Source organism: Mobula hypostoma, chromosome 11 (genome assembly GCF_963921235.1).
Source record: "Mobula hypostoma chromosome 11, sMobHyp1.1, whole genome shotgun sequence".
Taxonomy (NCBI): Eukaryota; Metazoa; Chordata; class Chondrichthyes; order Myliobatiformes; family Myliobatidae; genus Mobula; species Mobula hypostoma.
Window position 1 is genome coordinate 4,852,620 of NC_086107.1, and position 24,442 is coordinate 4,877,061.

At 44.5% G+C, this 24,442-nt stretch overlaps 1 protein-coding gene across 1 annotated transcript in view; it reads right to left on the minus strand.

Moving 5' to 3' along the window:
- The window catches only part of syt9b (synaptotagmin IXb), a 143,679-nt gene that overhangs the window by 26,335 nt on the left and 92,902 nt on the right, over nt 1-24,442 (minus strand). Inside the window, exon 4 of the mRNA XM_063063116.1 lies at nt 1,125-1,245. Within this exon, the coding sequence (XP_062919186.1) occupies nt 1,125-1,245 (121 nt within the window). The remainder of the gene's footprint in view (nt 1-1,124; nt 1,246-24,442) is intronic.

Consider the following 24,442-nt stretch of genomic DNA (forward strand, 5'->3'; position numbering starts at 1 on the left):
AATCAAGAATCTGTGAACCTCCACTTTAAATATTTCAATGACTTGGCCTCCACAGCTGTCTGTGGCAATGAATCCCATAGGCTCACTACCCTCTAGCTAAAGAAATTCCTCCTCATCTCTGTTCTCAAAGGACCTTCGTATTCTGAGGCTGTATCCTCTGGTCTTAAACTCCCGCTCTGTATGAAACCTCCTCTTTCAAGGTCTATCAATATTCAATAGGTTTCAATGAGATCCCGCCTTATTCTAGACTCCAGTGAGTACAGGCCCAGAGCAATCAAACACTCCTGATACATTAACCCTTTCATTACCAGGACCATTCCCACGAACCTTCTCTATTCAAGTTCAAGTTTAATCATCATTCAACCGCATGTGAATACTGCCGGATGAAACAGCGTTCCTGTTGCTCTGGACCCTCTCCAGTGCCAGCACACCGTTCTTAGATAAGGGGCCAAAACTGCTCACAGTACTCCAAGTGCATTCTGACCAATGCTTCATAAACCCTCAGCTTTACGGTTTACCTCTGCTTCTTTCTTGACCAGACTTCTGAGTTCTGCTTGCTTTTCTTGTTCATTCCTTATATCCGTTGCTTCAGTAGTGACAGGCATTTCATCAGCTACTGGGCCCCAAGCTCTGGAAATCACCCCTCCCCCCCAACACCACTAAACCTTTCCACCTCTTCTTTCCAACATTGTAAAGTTCTTTTAAACAGAATTGTTATTCCAAGCCTTCTTGGTAACCTTTCTTGGTGCCTAACTTTTACTTACTAGTCCCTCTCATCAAGATCCTCTGGCCACTGAGTCCTGTTGAAGCCCTTGTATTGGCTACAGAGGATGTTGCTGCTAATAGCTTATCTTAAAATGTTTTTTTTTATTTCAAGATACAGCACAGTAACAAACACTTCCAGTGCAACAAGACTGTGCTGTCCAATTACACCTCTGAGACGAATGCATCTACTGACCTGTATGCCTTTGGAAAGTGGGAAGGACCCAGAGGAAACCCACGCAGTCACAGGTATAAATTCCTTACAGGGAGTGACGGGAATTGAACCCAGATCACTGGCGCTGTAATAGCGTTATATTAACCACTACACTACTGTGCCAGCATCGGATGGTAGGAGTGCTTACCGGATGCCCCCGTTATGTCCATGGCCTTGAGGTTGCGTGCCTTGATGACGGTGATGGTGAGTCTGCCAGCAGTGGGGAGATAGCACAGGGAGAACATAAGGTCCCCCAGATCCACATTTTCCTAAAGTACAAGAAGCAAAGTTCAGCAGTGCTCTCCTCAGTACAGCACACGCTACAAAATGGATAAACACCAAGGATTCTGCAAATACCAGAAATCCAAAGCAACATGTACAAAAATGCTGGAGGAACTCAGCAGGTCAGGCAGCATCTGTGGAAATGAATAAAATATTAATGTTCTGGGCCGAGACCCTTCTTCAGGACTGGAAAGGATGGGGGAAGACGCCAGAATAAGAAGGTAGGAGGAGTGGAAAGAGGATAGCTGGAAGGTGATTGGTGGAGCCATGTGGGTGGGGAAAGGTCAGGGATGGAGAGTAAGGAATCTGATAAAAGAAGCGATTGGACCTTAGGAGAAAGGGAAGGAGGAGGGCATTCAAGTGGAGGTGATAGGCAGGTGAGAAGAGGTAAGAAGTAAGAGACCAGAGTGGGGAATAGAAGGTGGGGGGGGGGGAGTTGGGAGGGAATTTTTTTCTACTGGAAGGAGAAATCGATGTTTATGCTATCAGGTTGGAGGCTAACCAGATAGAATATAAGGTGTTGCTCCTCCAGCCTGAGGGCGGTCTCATCTTGGCACAAGAGGAAGTCATGGACTGATATGTTGGAATGGGAATAGGAATCAGCATTAAAGTGTTTGCTCCTGCAGATCTGGGGAGGGGAATAAAGAGTCAACATTTCAGGCTGAGCCCCTTCATCAGGACTGGAAAGGAAGAGCAGCATCGGTGGGGAAAATGACTGGTTAACGTTTTGGTTCCTGTGTTCCCCAGTGCAATAAGTTGGACTCTTGACTTCAGAATCTAACTTACAATGACGACCTAGCACCATATTGTCTGCCTACACTGCCCTCTCTCTGTAACACTCACAGAATTTGGAGTACTGTGTGCAGTTCTGGTTACCTATCTACAGGAAAGATCAAAAAGTTTGAAAGAGCACTGAGAAAAGTTATAAGGATGTTGCTGGAACTTGCAGACTTATAGGGAAAGGTTGAATAGGTAGAGGCTTTATTCCTTGGCGTGTAGAAGAATGAGTGTAGATTTGATAGAAGTATACAACATTATGAGGGGTTTCGAAAGAGTAAATGCAAGCAATCTTTTCCCGCTGAGGATGGGTGAGACTAGAACTAGAGGTCATGGGTTAAGGGTGAAAGGTAAACTGATTCAGGGAAACTTGAGAGGAAACTTCTTCACTGAGAGGATGGTGAGGGTGTGAAATGGGCTGCCTGTGGAAATGGCGGATGCAGGTTTGATTTCAACATTTAAAAGGAGCTTGGGTAGGTACATGGATGGGAGGGGTACGGAGGGGTATGGAGGCCTATGGTCCGGGTGCAGGCCGATGGGACTAGGCAGATTAATAGTTCGGCACTGACTAGATGGGCCGAAGGGCCAGTTTCTGTGCTGTAGTGCTCTATAACTCTTACTGTTTTCCCTTGTTCCAGTCTGTGGAACTGTATGCAAGGTAAGATTTGTACTGTACCTCTTTATATTTGACAATAAAAAAGCAAATTCAATTCAAGAAGCTGCATCGGGACTGAACTTCCCTTGAAACATTACCACAGATGCTGCCTGACCTGCTGAGAAGTTCCAGCATTTCCTGTTTTATCCAGTATCTGTTCGTTTTTTTCGTATTTTCATGACCTGCATTTGTCACGTGTACATCGAAACATCAAAACAGTGAAATGCGTTGTTTGCATCAATGACCAACACAGTCCAAGGATTGTGCTTGCGAAAGCCCTCACCGTGCCCCTCTACTGAACGTAGCTTGCCTACAACTTACTGACCCTAACCCACAACTTATTAACCCTAACCCGTAACTTACTAACCCTAGCCCGTAACTTACTAACCCTAGCCCGTATGCCCTTGGAAGGTGGGAGGAAACTGGAGCATCCAAGGGAAACCCATGTGGTCATAGGGAGAATGCACAGACACCTTCCAGACTGCTGCAGGAATTGAACCCCAATCGCTGGCGCTGTAAAGTGTTTCATGAACCACTACACTGCCGTGCCACCCCTGTTGATTGTTTTTACTGGGGTGCAGTGAATGCTTGTCTTTCATACTGCTCATACAGATCAGGAGCCAGTCTTCATCGAAGGATCAGAGGTGGAGACGGTTAGGAACTTTATATTCCTTGGCGTTACTATTTCAGAGGATCTGTCCCGCACCCAGCACATAATTGCAATTGCAAAGATAGCACGGCAGCACCTCTTCTTCCTTAGAAGTTTGTGGAGAGTTGGCATGACAAATTTCTATAGATATGTAGTGGAGGGTATACAGAATGGTTGCATCATGGGCCTGGTATGGAAGCACCAATGCCTTTGAATGGAAAATCCTACAAAAGATAGTCGTCGTCGTGGCTATCCCTCGAGGTCGAGGATGATGGTCTTCGTTCTGTTGATCTACTTATGGGCTCTCAAGTGGCTTATGAGTCCAATCTTGGCTTTGAAAGTTCTTCTGCATTCAGGACAGGTAGTTCCAGATGGCAGATCGGGCTTTGGTTGTTGCTGCCTCTCTTTCCATTTTCTTCTCTTTTCTTCTAATTCTGCACATCTGTTGGCTTCGAAAGTTGCTGTTCCTGCTTGGGTGATGGCTTGCCAGAGTTTCCTGTCCTTGGCATTGGTTTCCCAATTGTTGATGTCGATGTTACGTTTCTTCATGTTGGCTTTTAGGACGTCTTTGAATCTCTTCTGTTGTCCGCCTCTTTTACGTTTGCCTTCTTTAAGCCGGGAGTAGATTCAGCCCAGTATACCATGGGTAAAGCTCTCCCATCTGTTGAGCACATCTACATGAAACCCTAGCAGAGGAGAGCAACGTTCATCGTCAGAGATCCCACCACCCAGGCCATGCTCTTTTCCCACTACTGCCATCAGGAAGGTGGTACAGGAGCCTCAGGACTCACCGCACCAGGTTCAGGAACAGTTACTACCCCACAACCATCAGGCTCTTGAACAAGGAGGAGAATTACACTCATTTGCCCATCAATTGAGATATCCCCACAATGAATGATCTCACTTTAAGGTCCTTATCTCATTATCTCATGTTCTCATTATTTAATGATAGTGTTTTGATAGTGTTTGACATTGATAGTGTTTTCCTTTCGATAGAAGCTGCCCAAACTGCTGATTTCCTCCAGCACTTTGTGTATGTTGTTCAAGAGAGTGCTAACTTCTTCTAGTGTCCTGTCCTGATCTCTGTGACGAGTGCCAATAGAGTCTGCTTTATCCTGGAATTGGCATCGAGTTGTGTTGGCTGTTGACACAAGTAACACATTTCACTGTATATTTCGATGTACATGTGACAAATAAAGTTAGTCTTTAGTTACAGTAAAATGCTTTTGTGTGGGTGCCGATTGTTTGATCATGTCATACACAAATGCTAAAATCCTGCTGAACCTCTCTCTCCCTCTAGTTCCCGTTCCCTCTCCCTCTTCATCTCTCACCCTCTAGCCCTCCCCCTCTTCCCTTTCCTTTTCCCTCCCCATCCCCATCCATCTCCCCCTCCCTTTTCTCCTTTCCCTCTCGCTTCCCCTTCCCCTCTCTGTCTTTGAACACCTCCTTAAAACATGCATCTTTGACCAGGTTTTGGCTGTGCTCCAGAGCTTCACGATGAATGGCTTGGTATCAGGTTTTGATGTAATTGCTCCGTGAAATGCTTTGGGACATTACACTGCACTAGAACTGCTTAGAACAGCAAGCTCAGACAGGAGACTCAGAAGCTACCGACTGACGTCCGAATATAATTATTACGAGAACAGAGTCTGGGAACATTGCAACGTAGAAACAGGGTGTTCATATCAGACTGTACGGTTGTTAATGAGGCTGCACTGGGAGTACTGTCACCCTGCTATCATCATCATCATCATCATCATTATGTGCTGTGTTGTATGATGTGGGTAATCATCATCTTTCCATGATGATGATTGTTCTTGGCAAATTTTTCTTCAGAGTAGTTTGCCATTGCCTTCTTTTGGACAGTGACTTTACGAGACGGGTGACCCCAGTCATTATCAATACTCTTCAGAGATTGTCTGCCTGGCGTCAGTGGTCGCATAACCAGGACTTGTGATTTGCACCGGCTGCTCGTACGACCATCCACCACCTGCTCCCATGGCTTCACGTGACCCTGATCGGGGGAGCTAAGCAGGGTCTACACCTTGCCCGAGGGTGACCCGCAGTCTAGCAGAGGGAAGGACCACCCTACTTCTCCTTTGGTAGAGACGTATCTATAGGAAATATATTACAGTCCAAAGTTGGCAGAAGGGAATAGCTGGGCTGAAGCATCTTGATCGGCATGGAGCAGATGGGCTGAAGGGCCTGGTTTTGAGTGCTATAACTCTATGACTCCATGAATGAACACAAGACAACAAAAAAATGGAGGAGATGGAGTAGGCCACTTGTCTCATCAAGCCTGCCCTACCATTGAATATCATCCTGGTCAATCTGACCCACCAGCTCTCATCCCCTCCTCTGTGCTCCTCCCCATAGCTCTCACTTCTCTGATCATTGTCTCAGAATTCGAATCCGAATCAGGGTCAGGCTTAACATCACTTGTATGTGTTGTGAAATGTGTTGTTTTGCAGCATCAGTACATTGCAATACCTAATCATTTAAAAAAACTATAAATTACAATAAAAATTATATATATATATATAAATTATATAAGTAATTCCTGAAATGTTGAGTGTGAGTCTTCCCGTCCCTCTTCCTCTTTAAGTACCTGCAACAAACAGCTCCTGTAACTCTTCAGGGTAGACAGATCTAGAGGTTCACTAAATTCTGCAAGCAGTTCCTAGGCACCTCAGCTTTAAATGACCTTGGCCTAATCTCGTAAGTGTGTCCACTCATTCAAGACTCCCACACTAGTAGGGACATCTCAACATCTACCCTGTCCTGCAAACTCGGGATAAAGAGCTAGAAATGTGCACTTTATTTGTCATATGTGAGGCCCTCCATTGGTTGAGGTGGACCATAATGTTGCTTCCTAGCTCTCTACCTGACACACAAGCCATTAAACAAACCAGGAAGTACAATAAGAAGAGCGAACAGTTGCCCATGCAGCAAGCTCCCCTTCTCCAGATGGCTGATGAATCCAAAGAAATGACAGAGACCAATACAGTTTGGCACCAGCAGCATCGCAGGTGGACTGAAAATTGGACTGCCTTAGGGACTTCAGCTTCGGATTTTTCCCACAGCCTTCCCCAAGAGTGGGTATAGCTGCAAGGCATCAGAGATTCGAGATCAGAGTTTTCCTTCTCCTGACCTAGATGAGCTGCCAACCACAGCTGACAAGTCCCATCTGCCCAGAGCGTCTGGTTTTAGGGCACCAGTAACCCACCTTTGCCTCTTCTCCTGTCAGTAGAAATTGTTCTGCTGGGCTTAGTAGCTAAGCCCCATGTGAAGGCCAGGAGTTGGACGAGGTTATTTGAAATGCATGCCATTGGGAGCATTTAATAGGTAGTGGGAGCTTACCCCCACACCCCACCCACCCGGCTATGACAATCTTAAGGAACATACACATGTCACATGTCACAGGTACATGTCTTTTTGCGTCCACAACCAATATAGTTCAAGATTGTGCCTGGGACAGTACACAAGCTCATTTTACTTAAATTAAGTAAACAAAAAGACAGCAAAAAATAGAGAGGTAGAGTTCATCGGTTCGTTGTTCATTTAGAAATCTGATGGTGGAAGGGAAGGTGCTGTTTCTGAATCATTGAGCGTGTGTCTTCAGGCTCTTGTACCTCCTTCTTGATGGTAGCAATAAGAAGTGGGCATGTATGAGTTATTGGGAGCTCCTTAATGATAGATGCCATCTTCTTGAGGCATTGCCTTTTGAAGGCTGTCTTGCACAAAATCAGATTTGAGAAGTGCATCAGTATGCTCTCCTCCACAGACTGGAGAAACGCTAGCGGATGCAACTGGGACAGACAGACAAGGCACATATAAAGAAGCAGAATACTGAGAGGAGAACTGAGCAGAATGCAGAAGGTATAGGAACTGAATAGTATGGTGGTCGGAAGGATGTAGGAATTAGTATGGATGAATAAAACATAGAAACAGGAGAGTAGACCATTCAGTCTTTTAATCCTAGTCTGGCATCCATATTTAATCCTTGGCTCCAACTTTTCTTTTATCCTTTGATTCATTCAGTACTTTGAAGAATACATAACTCTTTCAATATATGAGAATGATCCGGGGAATAAAAGGGTTAACATATAAGGAACTTGATGTCTCTGGGCCAGGAGTTTAGAAGAATGAGTTGGGGGGGGGGAATGGTGAGAGGGACTCTCATTGAAACCTATCAAAGGCCTTAATAGAGTGGACATGGAGAGGATGTTTCCTACCGTGGGGGAGTCTAGGACAGAGGACAGAGCCTCAGAATACAAGGACGATTCTCTCTATATATTTCTTTCTGTAATTTATAGTTTTCTTTATGTATTGCATGGCACTGCTGCTGCAAAACAACCAATTTCCTGACATATGTCAGTGATATTAAACCTGAATCTAATTCTGATTCTGATATTCATGTGCCTGTCTCATTGCCTTTTAAATGCTGCCAATATTTTTGACTTTATCTGTCTTCTGCAGAAGAAAGTACCACAGGTTCATGATCCCTTTTAGAGGAAATTTCTCAGTCTAACATGCTTTGCATCTCATTCTGAGACTGTGACCCATGGTCCTAGAATCCATCAGCGTTAGATACATCTTGCTTGTATCTGTTCAGCACAGTAGGAATTTTACAGGTTTCTTTGAGAATTCTCTCAGTCAGTGAGACATGGTGTCTGAATGACTCTGAATTGATGACTAGTAGTTATTGTGTCTCATAGCTTTGTCAATGTTAACTCTTGTGAAAAACTAGGGAGTGAGTAGGGAAAAATCAACTTCATCACATTTGGAGGATTGCGTGCAATTCTGGCCACCCCATCACAGGGAGGATGAGCAGACGGTGCAGCAGAATTTAATCAGGATGTTCTCTGGTTTAGGTTAGGACATTGTTCCCTGGAGTGTAGGAGAATGGGGGGCAGATCTGATAAAGGTATACAAAATTATGAGGGGTGTAGAAGGGTAAATGCAAACAGCATTTTGCACTGAGGTTGGATGAGACTACAACTACAGGTCATGGTGAAATGTTTAAGGGGAACCTGAGCGGGAACTTCTTCACTCAGAGGTGGTGAGAGTGTGGAACGAGCTGCCAGCGGAGGTGAGGGATGCGGGCTCGATTTCAACATTGAGGAGAAATTTGGATAATGCAGAATATGGATGGGCGGGCTGTGTGCAGGTCAATGGGATTAGGTAGAATAACAGTTTAGCATGGACTAGATGGGCCAAAAGACTTGTTTCTGTGCTGTCGTGTTCTGTGACCTGCTGTAATATGCAACTTTCTCTAAATCCCGTGAAAAACGTTAGCTCATCATGACACAGAACTGAAAATTACTATCAGATTTACTGAATCCAGTAGTAGTACAGTGGATATCCAGGGAGCTAGCGAACTCTGGATGGTCACAAGTTCAAATCCCATCACAATGGTAATCTCAGGATTGCTACCTGTGCTAGGTGCCAGTGAGGGTAGGAATAGGATGCTCTGGAGGAGGAACAAGTGGCTGAGGAATTGGTGTAGGGGGCAGGGTTTCAGATTTCAGGATCATTGGGACCTCTTCTGGGGCAGGTGGGACCTGTACAAGAGAGGCAGGTTACACTTGAACCACAGGGGGACCAATATCCTTTCAGGGAGGTTTGTTAGTGCTATTGGGGAGGCTTTAAACTAGATTTGCAGGGGGATGGGAACCAGAGTGCCAGAGCTGACAGTGTGGCTGGGGTGAAAATAAATGATATTGAAAGTTTAAGCAAATCCGCTGATAGAAAGGTTGTGAGTGGTGGTAAAAATCTTCTGAGGTGTTTATATTTCAATGCTAGGAGTATTGCGGGGAAGGCGGATGAGTTGAGGGCGTGGATTGACACGTGGAATTATGATGTTGTAGCAAATAATGAAACTTGGCTACAGGAGGGGCAGGACTGGCAGCTTAATATTCCAGAGTTCCGATGTTTCAGATGTGATCGAGGCACAGGAATGAAAGGTGAGGGAGTAGCATTGCTAGTTAGGGAAAATATTACAGCAGTGCTCAGGCAGGACAGATTAGAGGGCTTGTCTACTGAGTCCTTATGGGTGGAGCTGAGAAACAGGAAAGGTATGGCCACATTAGTGGGATTGTATTACAGACCACCCAATAGTCAACGAGACTTGGAAGAGCAAATCTGCAGAGAGATAGCAGGCAACTGCAGGAAACATAAAGTTGTGGTGGTAGGGGATTTTAATTTTCCATACATTGATTGGGACTCCCATACTGTTAGAGGTCTAGATGGTTCAGAGTTTGTAAAATGTGTTCAGGAAAGTTTTCTAAATCAATATATAGAGGGACCAACTAGAGGGGATGCAATATTGGATCTCCTGTTAGGTAATGAATTAGGGCAAGTGACGGAAGTCTGTGTAGGGGAGCACTTTGGTTCCAGTGATCATAACACCATTAGTTTCAATTTGATCATGGACAAGGATATATCTGGTCCTAGGGTTGAGGTTCTGAACTGGAAGAAGGCCAAATTTGAAGAAATGAGAAAGGATCTAAAAAGCGTGGATTGGGACAAGTTGTTCTCTGGCAAAGATGTGATTGGTAGGTGGGAAGCCTTCAAAGGGGAAATTTTGAGAGTGCAGAGTTTGTATGTTCCTGTCAAGATTAAAGGCAAATTGAATAGGAATAAGGAACCTTGGTTCTCAAGGGATATTGCAACTCTGATAAAGAAGAAGAGGGAGTTGTATGAAATGTATAGGAAACAGGGGGTAAATCAGGTGCTTGAGGAGTATAAGAAGTGCAAGAAAATACTTAAGAAAGAAATCAGGAGGGCTAAAAGAAGACATGAGGTTGCCTTGGCAGTCAAAGTGAAGGATAATCCAAAGAGATTTTACAAGTATATTAAGAGCAAAAGGATTGTAAGGGATAAAATTGGTCCTCTTGAAGATCAGAGTGGTTGGCCTTGTGCGGAACCAAAGGAAATGGGGGAGATCTTAAATAGGTTTTTTGCGTCTGTATTTACTACGGAAGCTGGCATGAAATCTATGAAATTGAGGGAATCAAGTAGTGAGACCATGGAAACTGTACAGATTGAAAAGGAGGAGGTGCTTGCTGTCTTGAGGAAAATTAAAGTGGATAAATCCCTGGGACCTGACAGAGTGTTCCCTCGGACCTTGAAGGAGACTAGTGTTGAAATTGCGGGGGCCCTGGCAGAAATATTTAAAATGTCGCTGTCTACGGGTGAAGTGCCGGAGGATTGGAGAGTGGCTCATGTTGTTCCGTTGTTTAAAAAAAGATTGAAAAGTAATCCGGGAAATTCTAGGCCGGTGAGTTTAACGTCAGTAGTAGGTAAGTTATTGGAGGGAGTACTAAGAGACAGAATCTACAAGCAATTGGATAGACAGAGGCTTATTAGGGAGAGTCAACATGGCTTTGTGCGTGGTAGGTCATGTTTGACCAATCTGTTGGAGTTTTTCGAGGAGGTTACCAGGAAAGTGGATGAAGGGAAGGCAGTGGATATTGTCTACATGGACTTCAGTAAGGCCTTTGACAAGGTCCCGCATGGGAGGTTAGTTAGGAAAATTCAGTCGCTAGGTATACATGGAGAGGTGGTAAATTGGATTAGACATTGGCTCGATGGAAGAAGCCAGAGAGTAGTGGTAGAGAATTGCTTCTCTGAGTGGAGGCCTGTGACTAGTGGTGTGCCACAGGGATCAGTGCTGGGTCCATTGTTATTTGTCATCTATATCAATGATCTGGATGATAATGTGGTAAATTGGATCAGCAAGTTTGCTGACGATACAAAGATTGGAGGTGTAGTAGACAGTGAGGAAAGTTTTCAGAGCCTGCAGAGGGACTTGGACCAGCTGGGAAAATGGGCTGAAAAATGGCAGATGAAGTTTAATACTGACAAGTGTGAGGTATTGCACGTTGGAAGGACAAACCAAGGTAGAACATACAGGGTTAATGGTACGGCACTGAGGAGTGCAGTGGAACAGAGGGATCTGGGAATACAGATACAAAATTCCCTAAAAGTGTCGTCACAGGTAGATAGGGTCGTAAAGAGAGCTTTTGGTACATTGGCCTTTATTAATCAAAGTATTGAGTATAAGAGCTGGAATGTTATGATGAGGTTGTATAAGGCATTGGTGAGGCTGAATCTGGAGTATTGTGTTCAGTTTTCGTCACCAAATTACAGGAAGGATATAAATAAGGTTGAAAGAGTGCAGAGAAGGTTTACAAGGATGTTGCCGGGACTTGAGAAACTCAGTTACAGAGAAATGTTGAATAGGTTCGGACTTTATTCCCTGGAGCGTAGAAGAATGAGGGGAGATATATAAAATTATGATGGGTATAGAGAGAGTGAATGCAAGCAAGCTTCTTCCACTGAGGCAAGGGGAGAAAAAACCAGAGGACATGGGTTAAGGGTGAGGGGGGAAAAGTTTAAAGGGAACATTACGGGGGGCTTCTTCACACAGAGAGTGGTGGGAGTATGGAATGAGCTGCCAGATGAGGTAAATGCGGGTTCTTTTGTAACATTTAAGAATAAATTGGACAGATACATGGATGGGAGGTGTATGGAGGGATATGGTCTGTGTGCAGGTCAGTGGGACTAGGCAGAAAATGGTTCGGCACAGCCAAGAAGGGCCAAAAGGCCTGTTTCTGTGCTGTAGTTTCTATGGTTTCTATGGTAACAGTTGGGGAATTAAAAAGAAGAAACAATCTACAGATGCTGGAAATCCAAGTCAACACACACAAAATGCTGGATGAACTCAGCAGACCAGGCAGCATCTATAGCAAAGAGTACCTGGAAGGTCGACTGTGCTCCTTTCCATAAATGCTGCCTGGCCGGTTGAGTTCCTCCAGCATTTCGTGTGTGTTGCTTGGGGAATTAAGTTTTGTTAATTAAGTAAGTTTAATGAAAAATCTAGTAATATCAACAGTGACAATGAAACCTCTGATAAATGCATGTCCTTCATCAGCATTCCTAAGGGAATCTGGTCTGATCTATACGTGACTCCACATCCTTAATACTGAGGTTTGCTATTGATTACCCTCTCAGAATAAGATAAGATTAAAATTAGTTTTATTTGTCACATGTACATGGAAATGTACAGTGGCAGTCACATATCAAAAGTAAAGAAGTTTCCCTCTCTTCTATGCCAATATACATAGATAGGGTAGACAGTATCTAAGACCAGAAGGCATACGAAGGCACAGGAAGGGGCAAGAGCTTTACAGGGGTCATACAGCACAGAAATAGGTCATTAGGCCAATCTAGTCATGGCAAACAATTATTCTGCCAAGTCTCATCGACCTGCTCCTGGACCACAACCCTTCAAATCCCTTCCATCCATGTACGTATACAAACTTCTCTTAACTGGAGTGGACATGGAGAGGAGGTTTCCTGTACTGGAGGAGTCTAGGATCAGAGCACTGTACTTCACAATAGAGGGACATCCATTTAGAACAGAGAAGACGATGAATTTCTTTAGCTAGAGGGTGGTGAACCTGTGGAATTCATTACCACAGGCAGCAGTGGAGGGCAAGGCATTGGGTATATTTAAAGCGGAGGTTGACAATTTCTTTATTAGTAAAGACATCAAAGATTATGGGGAGAAGAGCAAGCGAATGGGTTTGAGAGGAATAATAAGTCAGCCATGATGGAATGGTGGAGCAGACTCGATAGGCCAAATGGCTTAATTAATTCTGCTCCTATGTCTTATAGTCTTAAATGTAGAAATCAAAATCTCTGTCCACCACCTCTGCTGGCAGTTCATTCCACACTCTCACCACCCTCAGAGTGAAGAAGTTCCCCTTCATGTTCACCAATAATCTAAGGAAGATTTCTTTTTCATCCAGAGGACAGTGGGAGCCTGTAATTCATTGCCTAAGGAGCTGGCAGAAGCAGAGACTCCAAAAGAGGTCTTGTGCAGCTGTCACAAGGGACGTCAAGTTACAAGATGTGACGGCCACAGACAAGGCCAGCAATTCTTACCTGGATTTGAGTGACATGCTGGGTTATATTTAGACAGTAATCAATAGTAAATAACTGAGGTACTGGAATCGCAACTAGGCCAGGTGCAGTAAGAACATTACAGCACAATATAGACTCTTTGGCCATCGATGTTGTGCCAAATTTATAGCCTACTTTAAAATCAATCTAACTCTTCCCGCCTACATAACCCTCTTTCATCCATGTACCTGTCTAAGAGGCATTTAAATGTCCCTAATTTGTCTACCTCTACTACCACCCCTGAGAGCTCTTTCTACACATATGCCATTCTCTGTCTAAAAAATCCTACCTCTGACATCCCCCTTATAATTTCCTCCAATCACCTTAAAACTACGTCACTTATATTCGTCACTTCCACCCTGGGAAAATGTTTCTGGCTGTCCACTTCATTTATGCCTCTTATCATCTTGAACATCTCTGTCAAGGCCCCTCTCATCCTCTTTTGCTCCAAAGAAAATATCCCTAGCTCTCTCAGCCTGTCCTCTTAAGACCTGCTCTCTAATCCAGGCAACACCCTGGTAAATCTCCTCTGCACCCCTCTAAAGCTTTCACATCCTTCCTACAATGAGGCGAACAGAGCTGGATGTGGTGGACTTCATTTCTTTAGGAATACTGATGAACCACAGGGGGATTTTAATTGTGTTATGTTTTGTAACTCCAAAGCATTAAACTAATTGAGAGGAAAAGATGGAAGGCAGAAATGTGAAGTTAACTTTGTTTTCACTTTAAGCGAGGTGCGTACGTTAGGTATGGTAGCTCGATGACTTATGCAATTCACTTATTTATCTTTCTATCTATTTATGTATTTATTTATTTATTGAGATACAGAATGGAGTAGGACCTTCCGGCTCTTTGAGCCTCACTGTCCAGCAACCCCCGCTTTAATCCAAGCCTAACCACGGGACAATTTGCAATGACCAATTATCCTACTGACTGGTACGTCATTGAATTGTGGGAGGAAACCAGAGCACTCAGAGGACACCCACCCGGTCACCGGGAGAAGGTACAAACTCCTTACAGACAGTGGTGGGAATTGAACCCGGGTCGCCTGTACTGTAAAGTGTTACGCTGACCACTACGCTACCGTGCGGCCCAATATTATTCTTACATATAACCCAATAATGAGATGATTAAACGAACAAAAATGTTTAATCAAATAATATATTGACATTATTACTCAAAGCTACTGAAATATTAAATACACAACACTCCTGCTCCTGTTAACTATAGTATAACCTCCAACACAATATAGAATGCATCTCAACTATATACACAGTACACTATATAATACAACTACTACAGAGACATTCACAACATAGTATTTTATTTCATTGTCCCATTCAGGTCTAAAGATTTAATTGCTGTGGAGGATTTCTTACTCTTGTGGGATAACTCTTTCCAACAAGCAGAGGTCGCTCTGCACGGCAGGTGAGATGTGGCTGTGAAACTGTCTCAGTTTCTGGGTCCTCCTCCATGCTGGTTGTAGGAGTTGACTCTGGGACTGTGGGAAATGGTTCTGACAGCTCTGGCCAGCTGTTTCCTCTAGCAATCGACTCTGCTCACCTCGGCTGATCGATGTGTCATCTCCAGAAGATATCAGACACAATCTCCATTGTTTAGGACAGTAATCCAGTTCTCATAGTCATACTTTATTGATCCCGGGGGAAATTGGTTTTCGTTCAATAAAGTATGGCTATGACTATGACTAGGACATTAATCCAGTTCTGTCCTTAATCTACCCGAGTACACACTTTTCATCACCTCTGTAGTCCCTTACGAGGACTGCTTGTGCCTCCTTGTTTGAGGAGCCCTCAATTTGTCTCAGCTGTTTGTCCTGCACACTCCTTCCGACATCGGGGTTGAAGAGATCCAAGTGTAAACACAAAGGACGATTCAGGAACAGCATAGCCGGTGAGTTGTTGGCTGTGGAGTGTGCTGCATTGCGATACACAAAGAGGAAATTGGAGAGCTTCTGATTCAGTGTCAGAATAGTGTGTTCTGCTGATGTTGCTCACAGCGTGTTCTTTAGACTCTGAATAAACCTTACCGTTAAGCCATTTGTAACGGGGTGGTACAGTGGAATGATTTCAGGAGTGCCTGAAACTGTTCCACAACAACTGTGGCCCATTGTCACTGACTAAGTTCTGGAACACCAGTCCTTGAGAAGAGGCTTCTCAACACGTCAGCAGTGTGAGAGGCTGTAGAGGACGCTATTGGGAACACATCAGCAGTGTGCGAGACTGTGGTGGAGGCTATTGGGAACATATTAGCAGTGTGAGGGGCTGTGGTGGAAGCTATTGGGAACACATCAGCAGTGTGCGAGACTGTGGTGGAGGCTATTGGGAACACATCAGCCTCTTTGTAGCAGCATCCACTACTATCAAGAAACTTAGGCCCATGAATGATCCAGCAAAATCCACATTCATACTCTGCCAGGACAATACCAATTATTCCCAGGGATGGAGAGGGCCTGCTCTTGGCATCTTCTGGATGTGTTGGCATCCTGCACAGTTCATGGCAAGCTACTCAATCTGCTGATCTATTCCAGGCCACCAGACACCACTTCAAGCCAATGCTTTCATTTTAACCACCACTAGGTGACTGGCACGTAGCTCCTCCAACATTGTAGCTCTCAGCTTGAATGGCACAACAACTGTCAATCCCCGCATAAGGAACTCCCATCAAGGGCAGGCTCACCTTGCTGCTGGTGAAACTGGGGGCACTGGCGTTTCTGCTGCACAAATCAGCCATTTTGGTGGCTATTTATCCCTGAGACAGTGTTTTTCTTCTCTGGTTTCCCTTTGGATCATCTCTGCCATAATACTTTCGATCTACGTTAGGGAGAATATGTCAAGTGGAGTGTCCTCTTTTTAAAAACTTTCAGGTATTTCCATTCCAAAGGTAAATGGGGCAATCCATCAGTATTTCCATGATTAGTTGTCCCCTTGAATTCAATCTTGTAACTGCATCCTCCATGAAACACAGCTCATATGGGCATTCGTGCTTCCACTATTAGTGGAACACCCTTCCGTGGATTGAAAATGGGCTCTAGTGGTTGTTGATCAGTAATGAGGGTAAACTCTCTCCCATAAAAATACTGGTTAAAAAGTTTTACACCCCAAACCAGATCAAGGCCTCTCTGTCAACCTGTGCGTAATTTTGCCTGCAGCAGTATGGGAGTCTGATGCAAACGCTATGGGGCGTTCACTTCCATCACTCATAATAGGTGACATGACTGCACCTGTACTATAAGGCAAAGTATCACAGGCAAGTTTCACGAGGTGATGTGGATCATAATGTGCGAGTACTGTGTCTCACATCACCATTTCCTTTACCTTTTTAAAACCCACCTCACACTGGTTTGTCCATTGCCATTTTTTTTCCCAATCTGTAGTAATGATTTCAAGAGGTAGAGCACAGTAGTAAGGCTTGGCAGGAACCTGTTATAGTAACTGACAAATCCTAAAAAGAGCCACAGTTGTGGCACGTTCTCTGGTTTGGGGCATCCACCATTGCTCGACTGTTCTCAGCACACTTGGGTAATCCTTGTGCATGGATGGTGTTGCTTGGTTTAAAGAATTCACACTTGTTGTGTCACGCTCTGAGCTCATAGCCTTCTAATGCCTTTAAAACTGTCTTGAGATTTTGGAGAGGTTCCTTGCTATCCTCATGGGTAACAGTGTTGTCATCCGGGTAATACTGAGTGCCTGGAGAGCCTAGCAGCTCCTGGTCCATAGCTTTCTGTCAGGATGCAAGTGCAGATGTACTCCAAAAATAAGCCCATTATCTTTGTGAGTGTTTACGATAGGCAACATTTTTGCCTCTGCTTCCAACTCCATTTGTGGTTAGGCCTTAGCTAAGCCCACTTTGGTGAAGTTTTTCTCTCCAGAAAGGTTTGCAAAGATATCCTCTACCCTGAGGAAAGAGTATTGGTCTATTTTCAGGACTGGATTGATGGCAACCTTAGTCACCACCGATCCTGACAAATTGGCTGTTGGGACCACTGATATTGCCCAGGGCTCCACTCAACTTTATCACGGATGGCACAAGGAACCGGATAGGTTTTGTAAAACCTGGGTGAGGCATCTTCATTTAACACTATTTTACCCTTGATATGTTTGAGTTTTCTAATGCCACCCTTGAACACTGCTGTGGCATCATCTGCTACCTTTCTTAATTCGGGTTCAGTTGACTCTGATTCAGGAGATGTGGCATGCAAATAGTAGATGGATCTCCAATCAAGTTGTGGTGTGTCAACCAATCTCAGCCCCGCAATGCTGGCCCTCCTGTTTTTTACCACATACAAGCCTACTATGGCTTGTTGATTGCTGTATTTCACTGTTACAGACGTCATTTCCACAGGAGTTATCTTTTCTCCGGTATCTTAGTTGGATATCTGCAGACTTCAGTTCAGTATTTTTGAAATTCCATTCAAACTCATTTTGAGGAATTACTGAAGCAGCCGATCCGGTGTCTATTTCCAGTTTAATTAATTTGCTGTCCACTTCTGGTATAAGTCATATTGCTTCTCTCCTGTTAGTTTTCACGTGTAAATCTCAAGGCTACACAGCCCTGTGTCACTCTCATCATGATCCGACTTTTCATCAACAGCATGCAGATTAGTGCTCTTTTTGACACTGGAACTTTACTTTTTAGCCTTTTCTCTTCCCTGTCAGTCCATTTATTTTTGTCTGCCTGACATGCTCTTTGTGTGTGTCTACTTTGTTGTATTTTCTGCAAGTCTCACCTTTAAACTTGCATTGGTCTGGTGTTTGTGAGCCCTTGCCCCAATGGTAACACAGTTTGTTCAGCCAGACAGTTTTCTGCTTTTTGTTGCTATTTTGTTCATGTTCACATTCATTCCTGACTGCAACTCAATTGCATCTAGGTTTGCTGTTTCCATTGATATGGCTACTTCAACTGCTCTCTTAAATGTAAGTTGTGTTTCAGTGTTTTTTAGATGTTTTCTTGTAAGATTCCACAAGCTAAATGAATTCTCAATGCATCATTAAGCTGATCACTGAACTATCCATGCTCAGACAATCTCTTTAACTTAGCCACATACATTAAAATGGAGTCCCCTTCTTTTCTATTCTGCTTATGAAACCTTAAGTATTCTGTAATCAACAATGGTTGCAGTTCTAATTGTTCCTACATTACTCTCACGACATCAGCAAAGCCAATTTTGGCTGGTTTGGTTGGAACAGTCAAACTCCTAAGCAATCTATATGCTTTTCCACCTAATGCACTCAGCAAAACTCGTAGTTCCTTCTCACTGGTTATTTCATTTGCTTCAAAATACTGCTCAGTTAGCTCAGTATTCGTGAGCCAGTTGAGGAATCAAGTGTGTGTATCTTTCCAATATGGCCAACCATTTCTGCTTTTTTGTAATGATTATTATCATCTGATGAATTTTTCCATTGTCTTGCGTTTTTTTTACCTCGACAGTCTCTGTCGATTTGCAAAGGAAGACGTGTTGTGCCGCTTTTTAATTTCTTACTGTGCTTTTCTTAACTCAAAAGTCTCGTTGCAGGTAGGTTGTCATCTTGGATTCATTAAAAAATTTGTTATTGCCACTATTATGTTTTGTAACTTCAAAACATTAAACTAATTGAAGAGAAGGGATGGGAGTTTGATATGTGAGTTTTATTTTGTTTTTACCTTGTGTGAAGGAGACTGATTGGTGACCCTGTAGAACAGGGGTTCCTAACCTGGGGTTCAGAGACCCCTTGCCTAATGATATTGGTCCATGGCATAAAAAAGGTTGGGAACCCCTGATGAAGAGGTTTATAAAATCATAAGGCCATGGGGGTGGGGGTGGGGGTGGGTGTGGTGATCAAACTCTTTGACCATGATTGTTCTTGGCAAATTTTACAGAAATTTTACAAATCTACAGAAGTGGTATGCCATTGCCTTCTTCCATGCAGTGTCCTTACAAGATGACTAACCCCAGCCATTGTCAATACTCTTCAGCGATTGTCTGCCTGGCATCAGTGGTCACCTAACCAGGATGTGATATGCATCAGCTGCTCATACGAGCATCCACCATCTGCTCCCTTGGCTTCACATGACCCTGACTGCGGGGGCTAAGCAGGTGCTACATCTTGCCCAAGGTTTACCTGTAGGCTATTAGCGGGAAGGAGCACCTTACACCTTCTTTAGTAGAGATGTATCTCAGCCCCACTTCCCACTAGGGTAGAGGAGTCTAAAACTAGAGGACACAGGTTTAAATTGAGAGGGGATAAATTTACAGAGGACCTGATAGACGACTTTCATTAGGTACATATATTAAAAGCGGATTGGTAAGGGCATCAAAGATTATGGGGAGGAAGCAGGAGAATGGGGTTGAGAGGGATAATAAGTCAGCCATTACTGAATTTTCAGAGTAGACTCACTGGGCTGAATGGCCTAATTCTGTTGCTATGTCTTATGGTCTTATGGTCAAAAGTTAATGGAAGAAGGATGGAGAATGGGTCTAAGATGGATAAGGAATCAGCTGTGATTGAATAACAGAGCAGACTCAATGAGCCGAATGGCCTATTTCTGCTCCTATACCTTACAACCTTATGGTCTAATGGTCAAGGTTATGGGGTGAAGACAGGAGAATGGGGTTGACGAGGATAATAAATCAGCCATGACTGAATGGCAGAGCTGACTCAAATGGTCAAATGGTCTAATTCTGCTCCTGTCACAATGGGGTGTTGGGAACGGACCCAAATGCTGTTGCACGGGGCGAATGAGGAGAACCCAACTGCAGGACACCGGCACGTCGACTGAGTTGGGGATGCTGTTCTACACTCACGTCTACACCAGCATCCCCAACTCAGTCGACGTGCCGGTGTCCTGCTCTTGGGTTCTCCTCAGTCACCCGTGCAACAGATCCAATGTCTGACAGTCTTAAGGTCCAAATTTTTCACACAGAAGATGGTGAGTTTATGCTTATGGAATGCGCTACCTGAGGAAGTGGCAGATGTGGGTATAGTTACAATGTTTAAAAGACATTTGGACAGGTGCGTGGATCGGGAAGGTAGAGAGTGCTACGGGCTAAAAGCAGTTAAATAGGACTAGCTCAATTGGGCAACTTGGTCAGCATGGATGTGTTGGGCCGAAGGGTCTCTTACTGTGTTGCTTGACTCTATGACCCCCACAATACTTCACGGGTACCTGGACAAGCACCTCAATCACCAAGGTTATGCACCAAGTGCTAGTAAATAGGGGGAGTACAACATGGATATAGTGGGCCAAGGGGGCTGTCTCCAGGCGGCATCTGTGGAGGGAAATGGACAGTCAACATTTGAGGTCAAGACTCTTCATCAGGACTGGAAAGAAAGATGGTCAGTGTAAAGAAGTGAAGGGAAGGGGTGGAGCAAGAGCTGGCAGGTGATGGGGTGGATCCAGGTGAGGAGGGGTGGCTGGCAGATGGTGGAGGGGAAAGTGGGAATAGTGGCACTGTAAGGTTACCCCTCTGCTACTTTCCAATTGAAAATGAGCCAACTTGCTGAACCTCTCTCCATAACACAGTGCTTCGAGACTCAGAAAACATTCTACATAGGAAGTGATAGATACAGCTCCCCACATCACAGACAAAGCCTCCCCACTACTGAGTACATTTACAAGGGTGCTGACACAGAAAGCACATCCATAATCTAAGAGCCCCATGTCCAGGCCATGCTCTCTTTACACTTCCACCATCGGGACAGAGGCACAGGAACCTTAGATCTCACACCACTGGGTTCTGCAACAGTTATTACCCTGCAACTGTCAGGCTCCTGAACCGACGTGGGTAAATTCACTCACCACCGCTCTAAACTGATTGTATAATCTACAGACCACTTTCAAAGACTCTTTACAACTCATATGCTCAGTATTTTTAAAATTTATTTGCTCATTGCCTTCCTTTGCACATTGGTTACTTGCTTGCAAGCAAATGAATCTCAGGGTAGTATATGGTAACATATACTGTACATATTTTAATAATAAATTTGCATTGACCTTAAATCTCCTCCGCACTTTTTCCAGCTAAATAATATCTTTTCTATGGCAGCGCGACCTAAACTGAGCACAATATTCCAAGTGCTGCATTAATTGGCTGCAGTAAATAGTCGCTCATGTGAGGGTAAATGGTAGAAACTGGGGGAAGGATAAATGGCTTAGGGTGACATTAATGTAGGTGGGGCCACGATGGCTGGCATGAGTTGCAGGCTCTCTCCCTCTCTTCCTCTCTCTCACAATCTCTCTCCATTTCGATCTTCCTCTCTCTCCCACATACACTCTCTCTGTCTCTCTATTTCTCTCTCACACTCTGCCTGTTTTATTCCCTCTCTTTCTTTCTCTCTCAGTCTCCTTCCCACTCTCTCCCTTTCACTCTATGTCTTTGTCTCTCTGCCCTTGCTTTTGTTTTTCTGTGTCTATGTGTCTCTCTTCTGTGTCTCTGTCCCTATCTCACTCTATCCCCCACTCTCTGTCTCTCTCTCTTCCTGTCTCTTTCTCTCTACCACTCTGTTCCTCTCCTTCCCTCTCTCTGTTTTCCTGTCTCCCCGTCTCTTTCTCCCCCTTTGTCTCTGTCTCTGTCTTTCTCTCTATCTTTCACTCTCTGTCTCTCATGTCTCTCTCTTTCGGTCACCCTGTCTCTGTCACTCTCTCTCTCTCTCTCTCTCTCTCTCTCTCTCTCTCTCTCTCTCTCTGTCTCCCTCTCTCCCTGTCCCTCTCTGTCTCTGTCTCCCTCTCTCTGTTTCTCTCTGTCTCTATTATTTCTCTGTCTCTGTCTCTCTCACACTCTGCCTCTCTCTGTCTTTGGCTCTCTCTCTCTCTCTCTCTCTTCCTGTCTCTCTCTCCCCCTCTCCCTCACTGTTTCTTTCTCTCGGTCTCTGTCTCTGTCTCTCTGCCTCTGCGTGTGTGTGTCTCTCTGTCTCTCTCTCTCTCTGTTTGTCTGTCTGTCTCTCTGTCCCTTTCCTCCTCACTCCCCTTACCCCTCTCTGTCTCCCCTCTCTCTCTTCTTCTCTCTCCCTCTCTCTGATTATCTCCTTCCCCCACACTGTCTCTCTCTTTGTCCCTGTCTCTTCGTCTCTCTGTCTGTCTCTCTCCTCCCCCCTGTCTCGGTGTCAATCTTTTTCATATCTCTGTCTCTCTCTCTCACTCTGTCTCTCTCTCTGTTTCTCTCTCTGTCTCTCTGTTTCTCTCTGTCTCTGTCTCTGTCTCTCTTTCTCTCTTTCACTCTCTCTAATTTATCCCATCAGCATAGCTCATTTTATTTTCAGCGCTGCTCCATGTGAAAAGCTCCTCTGTTACCCAGCTCCCAGCTTCCTGTGGGAACGACTCGCACAGTCACTGAGCGGTACGTGCTGACTGATCTGCTGTGTGTACAGCTGGTGTGCACGAGCTGCAGCTGCCCCTTCAGGCTAGCTGTCCCCATTTTCAGTCGGATCATTAGTCAGACGCAGGTATGAGGCACTCACAACTGGTGCTGCCTCAGCTCTGGGCTCCTGGGGGAAGGGGAACGCTTGCAGAAAGCAGAATCACAGAGTCACGAAGTCAAAGAGGGCTACAGCTCCGAAACAGGCCCCTTAGCCCGACTAGTCCATGTCAAACTTGTTATTCTGGCTAGTCCCAATGATCCGCACCTGAACAAAAGCCCTCCATATCCCTTTCATCTATTATTTATCCAGACATCTCTTACGTGTTGCAAACGAACCACTTCTGCTTGTGGCTCAGTTCACACTTGCACCACCCTCTGTGTTTCACCTCAGGTTCCCCTTAAATATTTCACCTTTCACTCTTAACCTATCATTTCTAACTGTAGTCTCACCCAACCTCAGTGGTAAAAGCCTGCTTGTATTTACCCTATCTACACCCCTCTATCGAATCTCCCCTCATTCTCCTATACTCTAGAGAATTAAGTCCTCATCCATTCAACACTCGGGTCCTCAGGTCCCTGCAAGATCTTTGTAAATTTATTTACAACTTTTCTGGAGGTAGGCCACCAGAACAGCACACAATCCTCCACATTAGGCCCCACCCCAATGACATCACATTATAGAAAGGGGGAAGAAGCCTGAAAATTAAATTGGGGAGAGGGGAAGTACAAGCTGGAAGGTGATAGGTGAGACCAGGTGAGGACGAAGGTGGATGGATGAGGGAGGGGAGGATGTTGAAGTAAGAAGCTTGCTCTAAACTGGAAACTTCTTCACTCCCCGCTCCACACTCACTCTACTTTCCCCTCTCCAGGTCTCATCTATCGCCTACCAGCTTGAGCTCCTTCCCTTCTCTCCACCTTCTTATTCTGGCTTCTGTCCCTTTCCTTTCCAGTCCTGAGGAAAGTCCTGATGAAATATTGACTGTTTATTCCTCCTCATACAGTATCCACCCGTTGTGATTGTTTACACCTCCATAAGGTCACTTCTCATTCTCGTACACTCGAGGCTTGGACCTTTTTCCATTGGAAAGTAGGAAACTGAGGTTAATAACATCCAGAGAGGCATGGATAAGGTGGATGGCTGCAATTTTTTTTCCAGAGCGGGGAGTCCAAAGGTCATAAGTTTAAGGTGAGCTGGAAAATATTTACAGAGGACTTTCGGGGAACCTTTTTCACAAAAGGCGGGGTGGGCCAATGGAATAAATTGCCAGAAGCAATGGTAGAAATGATTATAATTCTTCATCAGTCCGGATGAAGTGTCTTGGCCTAAAACATTGATTCTTTATTCCTTTCCATAGATCAGGAGTTCCCAACCCGGAATCCACAGACCCCTCGGTTAATGGTAAGAGTCCATGGAATTCTTCCAGGACTTTGTGTGTGTTAATCCAGACTTCCAGCATCTGCGGAATCTTTTGGGTTTAGAAGTGCAATTATGATGTTTAAAAGACATTTCAATGGCCATATGGATCGGAAGAGTTAAAGGGGTATGAGCCAAACACAGACAATCTTCAATAGATATCTTGGATATCTATTGGATGGATGAGTTGGGCCAAAAATGCTGCATACTTGTTGACAATAATTATATCCAGTTCTGGGGGATATACTTTAGAAAAGGTATGAGATCAGGTGCTGGATGGTCATATGAGCAGAGGGTGCATATCACAAGTCCTGGTTATGTGACCACTGACACCAGATAGACAATCTCTGAAGAGTATTGAT